At 40.1% G+C, this 17766-nt stretch overlaps 2 protein-coding genes and 1 non-coding gene across 4 annotated transcripts in view; all 3 read right to left on the bottom strand.

Annotated features, from left to right (window-relative positions):
• The window catches only part of clasp1a (cytoplasmic linker associated protein 1a), a 100637-nt gene extending 86536 nt beyond the window's left edge, over positions 1-14101 (bottom strand). Inside the window, exons 1-7 of the mRNA XM_088414221.1 lie at positions 13924-14101; positions 12249-12858; positions 4432-4510; positions 4023-4126; positions 3829-3920; positions 3202-3277; positions 294-391 (exon numbers count right to left, since the gene is read on the bottom strand). Of these exons, the coding sequence (XP_088270347.1) occupies positions 294-391; positions 3202-3277; positions 3829-3920; positions 4023-4126; positions 4432-4510; positions 12249-12446 (647 nt within the window). The 5' untranslated portion in view covers positions 12447-12858; positions 13924-14101. The remainder of the gene's footprint in view (positions 1-293; positions 392-3201; positions 3278-3828; positions 3921-4022; positions 4127-4431; positions 4511-12248; positions 12859-13923) is intronic.
• Positions 14102-15052: 951 nt separating this feature from the next.
• Positions 15053-17766, bottom strand: part of nifk (nucleolar protein interacting with the FHA domain of MKI67) — a 16268-nt gene continuing 13554 nt past the window's right edge. For both annotated transcript variants that reach the window (XM_088416060.1, XM_088416061.1), the window contains 2 exons: positions 15850-15909; positions 15053-15588 (listed from right to left, as the gene is read on the bottom strand). In XM_088416060.1, coding sequence (XP_088272186.1) covers positions 15409-15588; positions 15850-15909 — 240 coding nt within the window. In that variant the 3' untranslated portion in view covers positions 15053-15408. The remainder of the gene's footprint in view (positions 15589-15849; positions 15910-17766) is intronic.
• Positions 15680-15810, bottom strand: LOC148423246 (small nucleolar RNA ACA64). The gene has a single exon (XR_015865782.1). It is a non-coding gene; the product is annotated as a small nucleolar RNA ACA64 (small nucleolar RNA).

Below are 17766 nucleotides of genomic sequence, written 5' to 3'. Positions count from 1 at the left end.
GACACTGGAGTTATCAAACTTTACAAATTTGCTCCGTTTACCCATCAACACCTCAATTTGGGATTTCCGAAGGTACACTTTAACATTAAAAACAACTTTAGTGGTGAAGATGGACTTATTAGTAAAAGAAATCAAAACCAAACATTTGCGACAACTATAACTATACATTGATTAGTTTTGGATAATCATTAGCTTGCATTTTCGTTTGCAAAACTGCTTTCGTTTGCAGCTACAACTGTGAAAAAAGCAAAATGTCTGAAAAAACAAAAATAAATAAATAGAAATGGAATTACCGGGACTGAGGTAGGCCCTTCTTGCTGAGATCCATTCTCACCCTCTCACCCACATGTCGGTAAATCTCCACCAAACAACACATAGCACCATCTCGTACCTAAGAGTCAAGGCAAGATAAATATTTAATGCTCATTTTAGCGCAGAAAGTGTTGGGTCCGTGGGACTCACAACACTAAGAAATGATGGGTTCCGACAGAAAGAGTCCCAAAAAATGTACAGTAAAAAGGACAAAATTTAAAGTTATAACTGTATTTACAAGATATGAGCAAAACCCAACAACAGATATTAACAAATGTAACAGTAAATTGTATTAAATTGTATTATAGTCCATTTTGGTATAAAAATCCTTCAACGTGTCAACATTTGTTCCTCTTCTGAATCTTTCGAAATATTTCGCTTTCACTTTGTACCTTCTGGCTAATTGTGTGCACAGGACCCTCCTCTCACGGTGATATCAGCAAATGTGCACAAGGTTCTGAGCAAAAGAAACCCACGGAAAGCAGCCGGCCCAGATATCATTCCCCGGCCTGCACTCAAGGTTTGCTCATCAGAGCTTGCTGATGTGTTTGCGGACATCTTTAACCTGTCCCTTGCACAAGCCTCTGTCCCCACCTGCTTCAAGGCCATCACCATAAGTGCCTGTTCCCAAGCAACGCACTGTGATCTGACTAAATGATTACCGTTCCATAGTGCTCACTCCAATCACAATGAAGTGCTTTGAGAGGCTTGTCATGACGCATATCAAAAAGACCATTCCAGACATCGTGGACCCTCTACAATTTGCATATTGACAGAAACGGTCCACAGATGATGCAGTCAATACAGCCATCCACACAGTGCTCACATACTTAGAGGGCAAGGACACATATGTAAGAATGTTCTTCGTTGATTATACCTCAGCATTCAACATAGTCATCCCTGACAAATTGATGGACAAGCTCCTTGCACTTGTTCTAGCACCCAGCTTCTGCAATTGGGTGCTGAACACCACATCCATCACATCCAGCACCAAAACTCTCTGTGTTGAGCTGTGCTGAGGCTCCTGCTTGACACACTCTTCACCTATGACTGTGTCGACTAGCAAAACAACAACAGCATAATTAAGTATGCAGACAACACTACAGTCATCGGGCTGATCACTGGTGGGGCTGACACAGCATACGGGAGAGAGATGGCAGACCTTGTGGCCTAGTGTCGCAGTAACAATCTCCACCTCAACACGGACAAAACCAAAGAATTGATCATAGACCCAAGGCGGCAGGTGGAGCCGCACAAAACACCACTATTCATCAATGGGACTAAGGTGGAGAGGGTGATAGCCTTCAAATTCTTTGGCACCTAAATCAGTGAGGATCTCACCTGGTCCCACAACACTTGACAGATTATCAAGAAGCCCCAACAGAGACTGTACTTTCTGCATAGAATGAAGAAATTTGGAATGTCAGCAAAGATCTCAATAATTTAATGTACAATCTAATTTATTGTACAAACCAAAGTGTCCTCTCCACCTCCATCGCAGTCTGGTACGACAACTGCACGGCACAAGACAGCGTGTGATCAAGTCAACACGACGCATCTGTGGCGCAGCCTTACTCTCACTGCAGGAAATTTACCACATCGGAGTTCTATAGAGAACACACAACCTCATCAGGGACAATACTAACCCACAAAACAACCTGTTTGAACTGCTGCCATCAGGCAGACCCGACAGAAACCTGGGGGCCAGGACCGCAAGGCTGTCAAAAAGCTTCTAGCCATATAGATTGTGAACAAATCCCTTACGCACTAATCTGCCCCATCACCAGTCACTTTACCGAATGCACCTTACAAATCCTGCACAATGCAGGAAAGCTGCTAAATCCATAATATATTGCACGACATGATATTTTGTAGTATTATGCTCATATGTATACTTTCTTCCACTCCATCTACTCAATAATATGCTCAGAATGTGAGTGTATTTATTTATTAGTGCTTCTTCACTACTGGCCTTATTGCTCTATTACAGTTTTGTTTTTTTTATTTTTGTTTTTTTTTTGGGGGGGGGGGTTGTCTACTTTATTATTTGCTCGATTGTGGAATGTAGTCTGTTCAGGGAAGTAAACAAAAAAAAAAAAGAATTTCATTGTGTAGTATTATTATGCATATGACAATAAAACTAGAATTTTGAATCTTGAAACACTCAAAGAAAAAAAGCAAAATTTGTGGTTGCGATATGAAGACGATGATGACGGATGCAGTTTGAATCTTAGACTTACCGTATTCTCCGCACTATAAGGCGCACCGGATTATAAGGCGCACCCTCAATTCATGATATTTTAAAACCTTTTCCATATATAAGGTGCACCAGATTATAAGGCACACCCTCACTTAACGACATATTTTAAAACTTTTTCAATCACAATATTGTAATACTCAAAATAATAATAACTCAAATTATAACGCTAAACTCTCAATAGCATAATAACTCAATGTCAATATGACCAACCTTGTTCAACTGTAAACACACAAAAGAAACAGGTAACGCTTACTTTATCACTTCATTCCCCATCTACGAATCCCAAGCTCAATATTGATCCATATATAAGGCACACCTGATTATAAGGCGCACCATCAGCAAAAAAAAAAATCAGGCTTTTAGGTGTGCCTCATAGTGCGGAAAATACGATAATTTGTCCGTTTTATTGCACAATTTTTGAAAATCCAGACATTTCTGTTGGGACCCATAGATTTTTAATATTCTGAGTCCCGGGACCCAACAGTTTTCAGAGGTAAAATGAACATTGCAAACCATACCAATAATTAATATTTAATCACTACTGCGTACTGCAATGATAACAACCAATTGAATTTGCATTCAACAATTTACAATAGTAAACAGAAAATGTTAGAAATAATGAGCTCTACCTGGCTTGTGGGATCCCCCAACAGGTTACATATGTGGGGTACAATCTTACTGAGAGTCAAGCCTTGAGCTCCATACCTGAAGCACAAAGAGGATAATTAAGGGAAATTTTGAAACTCAAGAAGAAGAGATGGTGTTTTGAAATGGCATTATGTAACATATTTTGAACAGCTTAAAAAAACATTTGTCAAACAATTACAAAGTGAAAAGTGCCAACATTTAAAATTCTAGACCTATATATATACATGATACATAAATTACAATACAATTATAAAAATTAAAAATGATGACAATGTTGATAGGACGAAAACATTAAACTTATGAATATAACTACCGTATTTTTAAGACAATAATTTCCTGGCCCTGCAACTATACTCAGGCGCAACTGAGGTTTTATAAAATTAAAGATTGGACCGGCAAGACAAATGCTTTTGGTAGATAGCAAATACATTTGGTGCATCGCCACCGACTTAAAATCGAGACTGATTCTATGTTGTTGCTTTTTTTCATAATGCAGTATATTTTTTGATACTTGTAACTATTACTCCGAAGTAATTTATAGGAAAAAATAACTAAATAACTAAAAAAAGGTACTAAAAATTTTAAATGTAAGAAAGGAGGGGTCTCACATGGTCAGTGTGGCAACAAGGCAAAGGCAGACTCCTTCCCTGGTCCTGTTGTTCTTATGTTTGAAGCCTCCAAGCATTCGGTCCCACACATACTATTATAACAACACAATTAAATGGAATGTGACAACATAAACCAAAGTTTACAAAAATGATACCTCACTTTACATCATATCTAATATACAATATATTAATACCTGTGGAGATGCCGCTTGTTCCATGATCTTAAGCAGTAGTGTTTGATCTTGTTCTCTTACTTGGTCCTTGGCATCTCCCATTCGATCAATAAGGCTAGGTAGAACTGAATAAATACAGCATAGCATGAAAAATAACAAGACAATTGAAGAATTGTGATGGAATTAATCAAATGTGCATGAAAATATACTACACGGAAGAAGAATATATCAGAGGTATCCCATGTAAAAAAACAGATAAAATTGTGCATCTTACAATAAATTAAAATAAATAAGTAAATGGTGAGGGGAAAAAATAAGGCATATTTTGCTGGGTGGTCAGAAAAAGGATTGCAGGATTGCAACAACTTAAATAATATTCAATCATTAACCATGTTTGAAACTACTTACTGATAACATTTCTGAAACTTACTTGTTCCCACATGGGCCTTAAATCTTTCTTGTAACCTCATCACTAAGGCAGAAAGGAGATCCAAGCCTAGCAAAGCCACCTAGCAGGGACACAGTAAAATATTTGTTTTAAATTAGCATTTTTAATCTCACCTCTAAAATTTGGTTGTGTTATCAGCAATTCGAGTATGTTTGAGTCAGATTTTGTGGACGATACAGTATAATTGAAGGCACATCAAGTTGATCTGATTTTACTCTCCATTTTGCACCTTGAGGGATTTTACCTCATCCACCAAAAGAAGGATGGTTTTCTCATGTTGGCTGCTCATGGCAACATCCTCCTTGAGTGCTTCGATCATTCGTCCCAAACAACATTTGTGACTTCTTGACATTGCATTTAGATGTATGAAGCAACATTTGTGACTTCTTGACAAGATTACAATAAGATGTATGAAGCAACATTTGTGACCTCTAAACACGGCAATAAGATGTATGAAGCAAGATTTGTGACTTCTTGACATCGCAATAAGATGCATGAAGCAAGATTTGTGACTTCTTGACATTGCAATAAGATATATGACACAACATTTGTGATTTCTTGACATTGCAATAAAATGTATTTGAAGGTGTATGAAGCATTTGTGACTTCTTGACATTGCAATGTCATGTGTTGGCTGTGTTGTGACACACACACACACACACACACACACACACACACACACACACACACACGCGCGCGCGCACACTCACGCAGCTGGCTCCTTTTGTGTACATGCTAGCGCCTCTTACCAGAAAGAACACACCCTCAGGTGAAATTTAGTCATAAAATTGCACTATAATTCAGATCAGTTTACTGTAGCTGCTGCCTGTAGGAATATCCATCCATCCATCCATTTTCTATAGCCGCTCCACACAGGAAGGCCACAGGGGTCGAAGGCTTCCTGGCGCCTATCTCAGCTGGCTACGGGCAGTAGGCGGAGGACACCCTGAACTGGTTGCCAGCCAATCGCAGGGCACACAGAGACGAACAACCAATCATGCACCCAATCACACCCAAGGACAATTCAGTATGTCCAGTTCACCTGCCATGCATGTTTTTGGGGAGTGGGACGAAGCCTGAGTGCCCGGAGAGAACCCACGCGAGCTCGGGGAGAACATGCAAACTCCACACAGGAAGGCCGGCGCCAGGTGGATTTGAACCTTTGAATTGTGAGGCGGACGTGCTATTCTCTGCGCCACCGAGCCGCCCAGCCTGTAGGAATATTACCTCTTAAATATAAAACCAGACCAGTTTGTACTTGCTGACAGGTTTTGCCCTCAGCCTCTTTAAAGGTTATATTTGTTCTAAAACCAAGTCTGTGCTAAAACCATTTTGGTTCAGCCAACAAGTTGTGTGTCCTAAAGGCAGCAATGTGGCCTATCAGACGGCAACCACGGGATGGAGTGTGACGTTGGTAATGATTCCTGTTTGCCACAAGCAGAGACTATAAACAACTTCAGGATCAAAAACAACAATTGTCAACCTCCAGTACCAGCTTTTATCGAAGCGGGAGAAAACCCATACCGACTCAACCAACCCTCCAGCATCACTAACATAACATCCAACTAAATGTGCAAAAATTATACTTATGCCACACTCTAAAGTGTAGTACAATAAGACCTAAATCATATTTGGAGACGTGCAAAAATTTAGCTGTATCCTAACATAAATTCTCTAAAACATACAGTACATTGCTCTGAAACGATTTTGAAAATACAATTACCATGTAAATTACCATGCCATGGAACAGCGTAAAAGGAATTATGAATGACTGCCTTCTTTGTGAGATAAAAATTAACATCAAATACGAACAAAAACGGCACTGTTAAAGACTGACTGTATACTGGCAATTTGCTACAGTCATGTGTACAGGGGCCCGGAGAATATCAAGATATAAGTGCACAACCTTTATTCACGAAACAATCCTCAATTTGAGGGCATAATCGTAGCATATTTAAAGGATTACTGCATATTTTACTTATATTTCATTCAATTAACAAGGCTTGAAATAAGTGGGTTCATATCACTGTTTGCAACATAAACTTTGGACTGTGATCTAACCTGAATCCATGAAATCACTAGACTGAGAATCAATAGCCTGGTGACAGATTTTGAAGAAGCTATGACAATCATATGTCAGCTATTTGATGATCCCGACAGGGCAGAATCCCACCCGCCCACGACACTCGCATGCACCCACTCTTGCGGGTCCTGCCTTGGTGCTGGTAGGGGCTTCTGAAAGAGCGCGCAAACTGAGGACTGGCTCCACATTTGATGAGCCTTGCCATCATCTGACTTGGCCCACCGCAAACTTCCACGGCTTATGCGGGAGTGTGGCACCAATACCAGCCACAGTGAAGTGGAGGAAGAAAGAAATGAGCATATTGAATGCAGGGTTTTATTCTTCCTGGTTGTTGGGTCAAACACCAACATAGCCACATAAAGAAAATAAATCTGCGTAAAAATCACTATAAAGAATTTATATTACACTATACATAATATACATACACACACATATCCATCCATCCATTTTCTTCCGCTTATCCGGGGTCGGGGGTAGCAAAATCAGCAGGGAAGCCCAGACTTCCCTCTCACCTGCCACTTCATCCAGCTCAGCTGGGGGAGGAAACTCATTTCGGCCGCTTGTTTCCGGGATCTTGTTCTTTCGGTCACGACCCACAGCTTGTGGCCATAGGTGAGGGCAGGAACGTAGATTGAGTGGTAAACAGAGAGCTTTGCCTTTCGGCTCAACTCTATCTTCACCACGATAGACCGGTGCAGAGCCCGCATGACTGCAGACGCTGGATTTCACATCCCATTTCCGCCTACTTGGACGTAACTACTTGGACGACATTTCAAAGTCTGCACATTACAGCAGCTTGCGCTGGCTCACCAGAATAAAAAAGCCAGAAGGGCCGCTAGCTCGATGGCTTGAGAAGCTCGCCGAGTACGATTTTGAAATAATCCGTCATCCTGGTTGTGCTTATACTAATGCTGATTGTCTGTCGAGGAGGCACTGCCGCCAGTCCTGCCCATACAGGCTGCAAGACGATTCCTCAGGTCCTGTGATCGTCACCCACCAGGCGATCCAGTGTGAATTGGGCCTAAGCTCCATCCTCGCAGCAATGAATCCAGTGGGGATGGAAGGAACACTCGCCCCAATGCCAGGTCTGGTGGGGGTGAGTGCAGCCAATCCTCCGAAAGGTAGGGAGGAGGACTAGGACAATCCAAACAATGAATAACAAAAATACTGTATATGTGCCTGGATGAGGGCCAGCAACGAGTGCCCCGCTTGGACCACTGTTTCACCATGCAGCCCTGCCGTGAAGACTTACTGGTCTCATTGAAAATGACTCTACTTCAAAGATGAGGTACTGTTTCGCCGCTTCTATTGTTTGAACGACACTCAACTCTACCCACAAATCATGCTGCCACACAAACTACAACCTGAGGTGATGAGATAGATGCATTATGGATCTGTGGACATTTCGGGGTAGAGCGGACTGCGGTGAGACTCCAAACCCAGTACTACTGGTACCACATGAGGGAGGATGTTGCCCTCTAGTGCTGCACTTGCACTAGTTGTGCGTCCATGGCTCGTCCTCACAAGCGATCCCGAGCCTCCATGGGAACTGTCCGTGGAGGGGCCTCCATGGGGCGCGTGGCCTTGGACATCATGGGGCCACTCAACGAGACCGAGCGTGGGAACCAGTACATCCTTGTGTTCCAGAATTACTTCACAAAATGGACGGACCCTGATGAAAGAGCCGTGACTGGCGCCAGGATTGTTGCATCACAGTGGGTTTGCCGCTCCGGAATACCTCACACATTACACAGTGATCAAGGACGCAACTTTGAATCTGAAGTGTTCCAAGATATGGGCAGCTTGTTCAACATTGATAAGACGGCACAGGCACAGTTCGACTTAAGGCCTGAAGTGGCAGGCCAAGTAAAACCTCAGACAAGCAGAGGCAAGAAATGATGAGTACAGTCAAACTCAATCAACAGACCAGCTCCAAAGACCAACAACATGATTTTGCTTCAGAAGGTGTAACTGTGCAATGTTCAACTATTCAGCGCTTTTTGCGCAAGGAAATGCTGTATGGTAGAGTAATGCAGCAGAAGCCTTTTCTGTGCACATGGCCTAAACAGAGTTGGTTGAGGTATGCAAAAGCACATTTGGACAAATCAGCTTCATTTTGGAATCAGGTCTGATTAAACTAAAATTGAGTTATTTGGACATAAAAAGGATCTGAGTGCATAGCAGAAAAAGAAGACAGCATTCCAAGACAAACACTTGCTGCCCAAAGTAATATTTGGTGTTGTTCTGCCATGCTGTAGGGCTGTGTGGCCAGTGCAGGTACAGTGGACCCCCGGTTTACGACATCCCTGCCTTAAGTTTTTTTTCACCTTATGACATGGCCCGCGATGTTTTTTTATCCCCTCTTTACACCATTTCTTTCGCCTTACGACATATCCAACATGGCAGTCAATGTGTACGACAAATCCAACATGGCGCGTCAATGTGCGTGTATAGTATGCACACGTCATCACTTACATCACTACAATGCTGGTCTGCTGTTGGTCGGCGTCACGATGCCCTAAGATACTGGTCTGCTATCGGTTGGGGTCATGAAGATGCTGGTCTGCTATTGGCCGCGCACAGGGTAGCAAAGATGGCTACCAATAGACTTGATCTCTTTTGAGTGTACTTTCCAATATGGTATTTATTGTGCATTGTAGTGCTTAATTCAAACTTTAATTGGTTGGTCATGGGTCCCAAGATTGCTAGGGACGTTAGAGAGAAATAAGAAGATGATTTATATGAAAACAAAGCTGGAGATAATCAAGAAATACTAAAAAGGCAAAGGTAGCCAAGCATAGGATACCCTCACTTGGGAATATGGCCATAACAAGCTTGTCACGTCGCTCGAAGGTAAATGAATCTTTCATACGTTTTTTATTTGATTTTTTTAATCATATACATGTATATTATATATACATAGCACTTACTATACTATTTTGATACAAACTTATAATATGTATATAATATTTTGATGTTTTTACATGCATTAGCTAATTAATATAGGTTTAGATTACCCGCCATACGGCAAATTTGCGTAATGATCCCAACCACGGAACAGATTAATCTCATAAACCTGGGGCCCACTGTAGTGGCAATTGTGTTCAAGTTGAAGGTCGCATGATCAGTATCAGCAGATTCTTGAAAAACAATGTTTATGAATCAGTGACAAAGATGAAGTTGTCGATACTTCAACAAAACAACGACACTTAACACTGGTCAAATTCTACTGAGGCATTCGTGCAGAGGAAGAAGTACAACGTTCTTGAATGGCGGTCTCAGGCCCCAGACCTGAATATTACTGAAAATCTGTAGTGTGATTTTAAGCGGGCAATCTATGCTCGGAAACCATCTGGCTGAAATATCTTCAGCCAGAATCCAGAGTCCAATTGGAAGCCATGGGATGCGTTTAGATGCTGTTATTGCTGCATGCAAAAAATGAAATCTGCGAAGTAGGACACCCACCTTCACCCTTCAGGAATTTTCATACGTGTGAGTGGGTACCCTAATATTTATAAATGTGAAAACTATCTACTTATACTTTACATATTGGAGAGAAATTTTACTCCAGTACACAGTATTTCCCTGAATTTTAAATTATTAAAACTTAGATAGTAACTGTACTCTTATTGGGGGGTAGCATGATGACAAGCAAAGCTTACACTTGAAATTCAAATTTATTACAAAAAGGGAATGTGATCCCAAGGCTTTCTTTACTTCTCTTCTATCTTTTCTCAACTAAAATCAGCTCAGTGCTACAACAAATACGGGCACTCTTTCAAGACATGTGATTGGCTCCCGGCGCGATCATGTCTCATAAAGCACAAGTTGCTGCTACGTGAGGACAACATATGATGCGTCAAATGTACTCTGTCATTTCGCACTTGGACAGAAGAAGTTCATAGCTACATTATCCATTAACTATAATACCAATAATAATAAGAAGAAGAAGAGTTAAAAATGTCATATTATTGTAATTATTATTTCTTAAACAGTGCTCGTGGCATTAACCTGCAAAAACATGAATGATTCACAAATCTTCTCAAAAATATTAAAATCATTTAGAACCTTGTATGACTTTAATACAGTAGATGGCTTTTTAATTTTAGAATACTGGAAATAACATCAACTTAATAAAAAATGTTGGATACCAGTCCTAACTATTGCTTTTTCCTTTGCTCCAAGTGTGCTACTCACCCTTAATCAGTTCGTGAAACTTAGCATGGCTTACTCGTTTCCTTCATTCATTTTCTGAATCACTTGTCTTTGCTAGGCTCACGGACGCATTGGGAAAAAATGATTAGGACTAGTGGAGCCGCATAGAACATGTTGTGAAGAAAGTTTTTGACTTAACGTCCCTTTTAAAGGCTTAATACAGAGCAAAACACTTGTTTTCTATTTGCCTACACACAATGTGTAGATCACCATCGTATGTGGGTGACCCCTACACGTAACATAGGAACATCAGGGAGTGTACACACTCCAACGTACTCGTAACATGATGTAATGTGCGTGTGAGGCGGAGACCGCCTGCTGGAGACACAGTTAACAGCTTGGACAAGACTTTCCGGGCAATCAGTTAATCAGCTCATAGGTACTACTGCAAGACACATGATTGGCTCCAGATGTGACATCGACCAATAAGGGCATGGGGGATACACAACTTTGGGGGTGCTGCTGACGACACTGACTACACAGCCAGACTACGTCTGTCTAAAAGTCCACTTTTGCTATGGCCAGTTGGCCTGTTGTGTGCCTCCCCGAATTTGCTGACAGTATCCAACGAATCTCAGTGCATTGGTGACCAGGATTTGAACACAAAGTGTATGGTTTTGTTGCATATTGTTGTGATAGGTGTAATAGACTGAGGACAAAACATAGCGCTGTTGTAATCGGAATTTCAAGCGTAAACTCTGCTTTCTTGTTTTTATATTTGGTCAGCAACAGGCTCTACTTAAGGTCAACGTCCGAGGGCCGTTACTCCGAGGGCAACTGCAGCCAAGGGATGGAAACTGGAAGGGATAACAGTTCAGTTACTGTATGTAGTATAATAATAAAAGATTTACAGTAAATGTGTGTATGTACTGTAATAATCTTTGTCTCTAATATGTAAAGTATAAATACATTTCACATTTAAAAAATTCTGGTATTACACACTCATGCATGAAAATTCTGGGGGGAATCCTACTTCACGGATTTCCCTTCACGCGGAGTGTTTTTGGTCCCGATTAACCACAAAAAAAAAAAACGACAGAACACTGTACTAGGGATGGGACCAGATACGACAAGATCTTAAAAGATTTCCACAAGATTTCTTGTCACTGTAGAGAATGAGATATTTTTGTTTTTTTTAGAATACATTGCTTGTTAATGCCTGCAATTGACCCCCCCCCCCCCACCCATCTACTGGAATATGCACCAGCAAACCAGTGACCCTGGTGAGCATAAGAGGATATAGAAATGGATGAATGGATGGGTGCTTGTTAATGCTCAGTGCTGCTTATTAATGCTCTGCATGACAGCATAACACACTGATGAAGGTGATAAGACACCCAAATTTTACCGTACTCATCGGAAGAGTGATTTTGATTCTATCACCTTTGTGCCATGTCATGATTGCGTTCACTTAGTTGGTGTTGACTGTATCACTTTGTGTCGTGTCATGAGGGAACCCACATAAGAGTTCCCATTCATCACTTTATCAATGGAGGTTTACCTTGAAGTTGCTGGAATTGACCCAGGAGCTAGCAATTCCTTCAACCATCTTATCAAGAGCAGTCTGATCCTGTTCAAGGTCATGAGACTTTTCTTTATCCACGATGTAGTCGATGATCTCTTGTCCCACCTGAAGACGACGGCCCACATCTTTCTGTAGGACCTGGGAGAGGCAGCTCTCCATGTTGGATTCCATCATCCTGGCCTTCAAGAATCTCCTCTGCTTTTATCACTCTTTTAATGTAAAAATTGGATGACTGCTAAATATCCTAAGAGATTCAGTCAGGAAGAACAACAAACTCAACTGTTTAGATGTAATTTGGTGACTGTGAAAACAATTATTCCTACTTTTTGTGACAACTGTAAGCAAGTGTCTATTCACTCCACGAGTGATGGACTTTGGAAATGGCAGCAATGCACCATGTGTGCCTGTGCAGCAGCTGGGGAAAGTTTACTCGTGCCTCTTACTTGGGGTTTTACTTTGAGCCAATGCAGCCTGCAGCCACTGCTGCAGTGTTTGAAATGGAGGGTTTTTGAAGCAGCAATCAAAGCAAAAATAGAAGAAGAATGGAGGCCACCTCACATGTCCATGTTATATCCTGGTATCTTCCCTGGAATAGTAGAGAACAGATGAGAAAAAACAGCAACTGAAAATAAAGGCAAAATTTGAGTTACATCCTTCTCAAAGATTTCGCTCCTCTAAAAAAGCTTCACATGCTCAACTCCATGACCACTACTGCCATGGAAACAAGAGTGCTGGCTGTGAGGCCATAGGGGGGTTCACCACTCCACTTTCAAACTGCTCTAAACCTTTGCCCTCACAGATACAATGTTTCCTTTTAATTCTTAGAAAATTTTTGTGAAAAGAAATGTTCCATATCATGCATTTCTTTGTATTTTCCTAAACTGATAAAAAAAAATGGTTTGACTTGAACAATAATCAACTATCAAGAAATATGTGGATTATTCTCAGCTACGGGATTTATACGGGATTTCTTTTGATACAATTAATTTAACGGGGAAAAAATACAACAGTATATCGCAACAAGTTCAAGTGCACATAAGATTACGACGAAATAATATACAAGTACTCTACTTGCTGAGTTGTTGGTATCGGCAGCTGAACAGGTTTGCACTTAAAAGCGTGTCCCCAATTTCAACAAGAAAACATCTCGTGTTTTTACCAACGCGTTAATCTGTAACAATTCTTATCAATTATTACATGGGATTCAACCTAGCTCAGCTCAATTAAAATCAATTACATAATAACGTGACGTGTATATCATGTGGCATTCATGCCTGAAGTGGCTTTGTGTGTTGATTTTATACCCAACTTGTGAGCTTTTGTGCAATGTTAGCCGAGGTCTTGCTAGCTTGCGGACGGACCATCACTACTAGAGAATCAAGTAGATACACCTATTTAGCCTCAACGCTCTTGACGCAAAAGAGGGACTCTTCCTGCATCAAAATTCCAGGAAACCATTTTTTACATACACCGCTTGCAGGAAGAAATCGCAAGAGAGTTTAACTTCACCAGATTGGATTTGCAGAATTAGAACTCAAGCTTGTCTCTCGCGAATGGCTTACATTTCAATGAAACGTCAATGTACAAACAGAGCACAAAGAGGCAAATACCACAAATGAAGAGAGCATTGAGGGAAAAACAAGTCACCTACCATATTCTGTTTTAAGGCCGTTGATGGTCTTTGTATACAATAATAATAATAAAAACAATCTCCCGGTGTTGTCCAAATATAAGGCCTAAAATTCGTATCTTTCGCTCTCTCCACTCGGAATGCTGCCTGCAGCGCAAGAATGACATCTCGCGCGCATGCGCGGTAGATAGAGCGATGATGCTGGCATTGGGGGACTGTCGCAAGGCCAAGCGGAACCGCCGTTAAGCGTATGTTGCCATCTGCTGGACGACGGTATCACGAGTTGTACAAATTTTATTTCGTAACGTTCCAAATTCTAGTCAGATATGGAGGACCGAAAGGGCCAAAATCCAATTAAAAAAAAAAGGTAAATAAATAAATGTGTCATTAATTACTTGAAAGTGCCAATTTCAATACATTCCTCCATCTCAGTTGTATAAAATCGTTCATATATTCAGCAAGGTTTAAATTGTTTCTAAACTTGCTTGAAAACTCGCAAAGATTTGAGTTTAACAGGCTTTGGCACCGCTCATTAATTTGACGAGTGAATTTGACAGACACAACTCTTGAAACACTGCGCCAACTCGCAGCGTTTCCTTATTTCATTTGATCTATCAGTCCCTTCCGTCAAAGTTTGATGGGTAGGTCCTAACACCTGATTGGTTACCATTGCTCTTCAAGACAAGACAGAGCAAGGTAACCAATCAGGTGCCCCCCCTCCCAAAAAAAAAAAAAAAAAAAAACTAAAAAAAACTATCAACACATACTTTCTCCATAGCACTGTATCTGGACAAGAGGTGCCTAATTTGAAAAATGATCAAACCTTTCTGGTTTGATTTACATTTTGTGACTCACCAAATAAATTCATAATATTTGTTAATATCTGATGTATGTATGAATCTACAATTTGAAATAATGTAAAAAGACTGAATTAGGTGTTCCCAAACGTTTGATCAGTACTGCATTCAATTAGGAATTCAAAAACACAGGTCTTTAGAAATTTTGCCCCAGATGACACACAAGACAGTACACATCCAGAGAAGCGGATACATCTTTATCTTATTTACAAATCTTGAATAACCAACGCGATGTTAGATAACGGAGAAGTTTCAGTCGCCAAGTGTTTGTGTAACATGAATAGATTACAACATATTTGAAACATGTTTTATTGAGTCAAATGCATCCAACATGTATTGACTGTATCCTAAAGAAATCAAATGTAGTTGTAAATACACTTTGTGTGGAATGCATCATGATCCTATTACAGACTTGTGAGCTCAGCTATTTACTCAGTTTGTGCAAGAATAACTGATAACAATAATGAAAGGACTTTTTTGATGGAAATGCGCAATTTTGGCACAAATGAAACTCGCAATTAAGAACATCTACAGTTTTAAAAAAATTCCGTGCTATGAAACCCTGAAAATGAAGTCCTCAAGAAAGCAAAGATAAAGCAAGATATACCTCCTTCTTCTGCAAACCACTTCAACAGTTCTGCAGGTTTCTTCACTCACAATCCCCATCTTCCACCACGTTGTTCTCTACTACTTTCTCTTCCCTCTCCTCCTCCAACAAGCATGCATCATCATTGTCTACAGATGGCATCTTGATGACAATCTCATCATCATCACTGACCATGGACTTCCTTCTCTCCAGAAATGAAGGGGTGCATATTGGTATGGTGTCCTAAAGGGAAAGAACCTGACTTAGGCCATTGTGGTACTAAGTAGAAGCTAATTATTTCAAGTTTGGTTTTGAGCTGCTTGACATGGTAGCTGAATGTTGGTGCAATAGGCTTTAACACATTTGTCACTGGGACAAACGTGATAAACTTAATGCACTACATTTCTTTTGGCACAGTTATCTGACCCCAGACCATAAACACATCTAAAGCCATTTTCAGTCTGTGCCGCACCAAACATAAGAATACATTGTTGTGCCTCTTACGTCACTACATGCAGACTCATCCAAGGAATTAGACTTCTTATTTGGGGGTACATAGGTGGCCTACAAAACAAAAACACAGGGTGAAAATTTTTCTATAGTACACATGCAACATGCCCATAATATTGCTAATTCATAAGTCTGTACAATTGGGAAAACAAATACTTCTAAAAACTCAAAATGCTTTATTGGCTTTTGGTCTCACTAAGAACACTGATGAGGAATATTAGTAGAAAATGCATAAATCTAATTTGTACAGTATATGTCAAAACAAATTAGTATTAAGTCTCATTTTAATTTATGTGCATATAACATTGTTCGTCTACATTCAGGTTTAGACTCTTGTACTCATTACCAATATTTTAATAATTGATTAATCTGTAAATTACCATATCGATTAATCAGTACAGTCAACATCATTTCAAATAGCTAGTTTCTGACATGCTATGTAACACGTAAGAAATATGTTAATGTAACGAATGATTATTTATGTACAACTGTGCATGTGCAATAATAATTGAGTTGTATTAGTCACAATCAATGGGTTTGACGATCAACTAGCTTGGTCTCTGACTGATCGATTGTTTATGTCTGCTGGACAGGAAGAACACGGGAACTCACGGCCAGATGCCTCATTCTTGCTTGAGCCACGAAAGAGTAGGCATCTGTATTCGTGTGTTAATTCGTTTCATTCTTATCCAGGTATGAAACTATCTTTGAAAACATTCATTGACATGAATAAGCGTGGAGAGAAGAGAAAGAAAAAGTTCGTTTTGAATTACAGCAACGTTTTGAGTGTGTTTGAATCGTCTTTTTGTACTTGGCGCCATGTCGGCCGAAATCGCCCTCGGTGACCATAACGTGTGGAATCAATTGTGAACGAAAGTTGTACCGTATGTGCGTGTATGTGCTCTTTTTGTGAACGGACATTTTGTGAACAGAAAGTTGAAGTCAGATTGATGTTTATTATCTAAAATATTGTTCCTTTAAAGATGCAGTAGGTTGCCCAGATTAATACTGTTTAGTTTAGTGTTTGTATTCTGTGTACTGAAGTTTGTTTTGTAACAATTGTTATATCCAGTGAATAAAAGTTGGATTCTTGCTTGAGCCACGAAAGAGGAGGCATCTGTGTTCGTGTGTTCATTCGTTTCATTCTTATCCAGGCTGTAACATTAACACGTCAACACAAAAATAATCACTCCACAATAGATCACTCACTAGCTCCCTGTAAAATTAACTATGCTATTAATCATTACATTGACGTTGAGTAATGTCCGCCTTAAAAAAAAAAAAAAACATGAAAATTGACTATTTTTACAATCTACTAAGGTTGAATATGAGATGAAATGATTGAATATACTGACTCATTCACTGACTCATGTTATTGTGAGTGGATAACTACTCATCATATTCAGTCATTTATGATCTATCAGCGCAATATGGTGTAAAAATTGTTACAGAGTCCACTGCCTGTACCCTTTGCCACTGTTTAACGCATAGACAAGCACAATTAGCTTTAGCTCACCAGCAATTATAACTTCAGGTCAATAAACACTGACTAGCATTTAGTTCACACACAGATATCGTTATATGTACATTACAAAAGTTATTGTATTGTAAAATTCACTCACAGACGATGCTTCAACAATATTCCATGAGTAAACAAGTGGAGTTGCCTCCCTACTATGCTATGAGGTCAACAACTTCCTGTTCTTCTTGATGAGCTGCATGTTTCGTGCTTTACTGCCCCTTATTGGATAAAACTCGACCACCTTAAACCAAGTCACTATAACTATAGATTGTAGTGACAGGTTCTATTTTTTAATAATACAGATCTCATGCTGTTTGGAAAGTTCAAAACTTGGGAAGCTCCAGGTTCGTATACAGTCTTTGGTGAAAGCCCACTAACAGCTAAATCTA

Source organism: Hippichthys cyanospilos, chromosome 5 (assembly GCF_059441005.1).
Source record: "Hippichthys cyanospilos isolate Australia breed blue-spotted pipefish chromosome 5, RoL_Hcya_1.0, whole genome shotgun sequence".
Taxonomy (NCBI): domain Eukaryota; kingdom Metazoa; phylum Chordata; class Actinopteri; order Syngnathiformes; family Syngnathidae; genus Hippichthys; species Hippichthys cyanospilos.
Note: the sequence above shows the minus strand (reverse complement) of the source record. Positions and strands in the feature narration are given on the sequence as shown.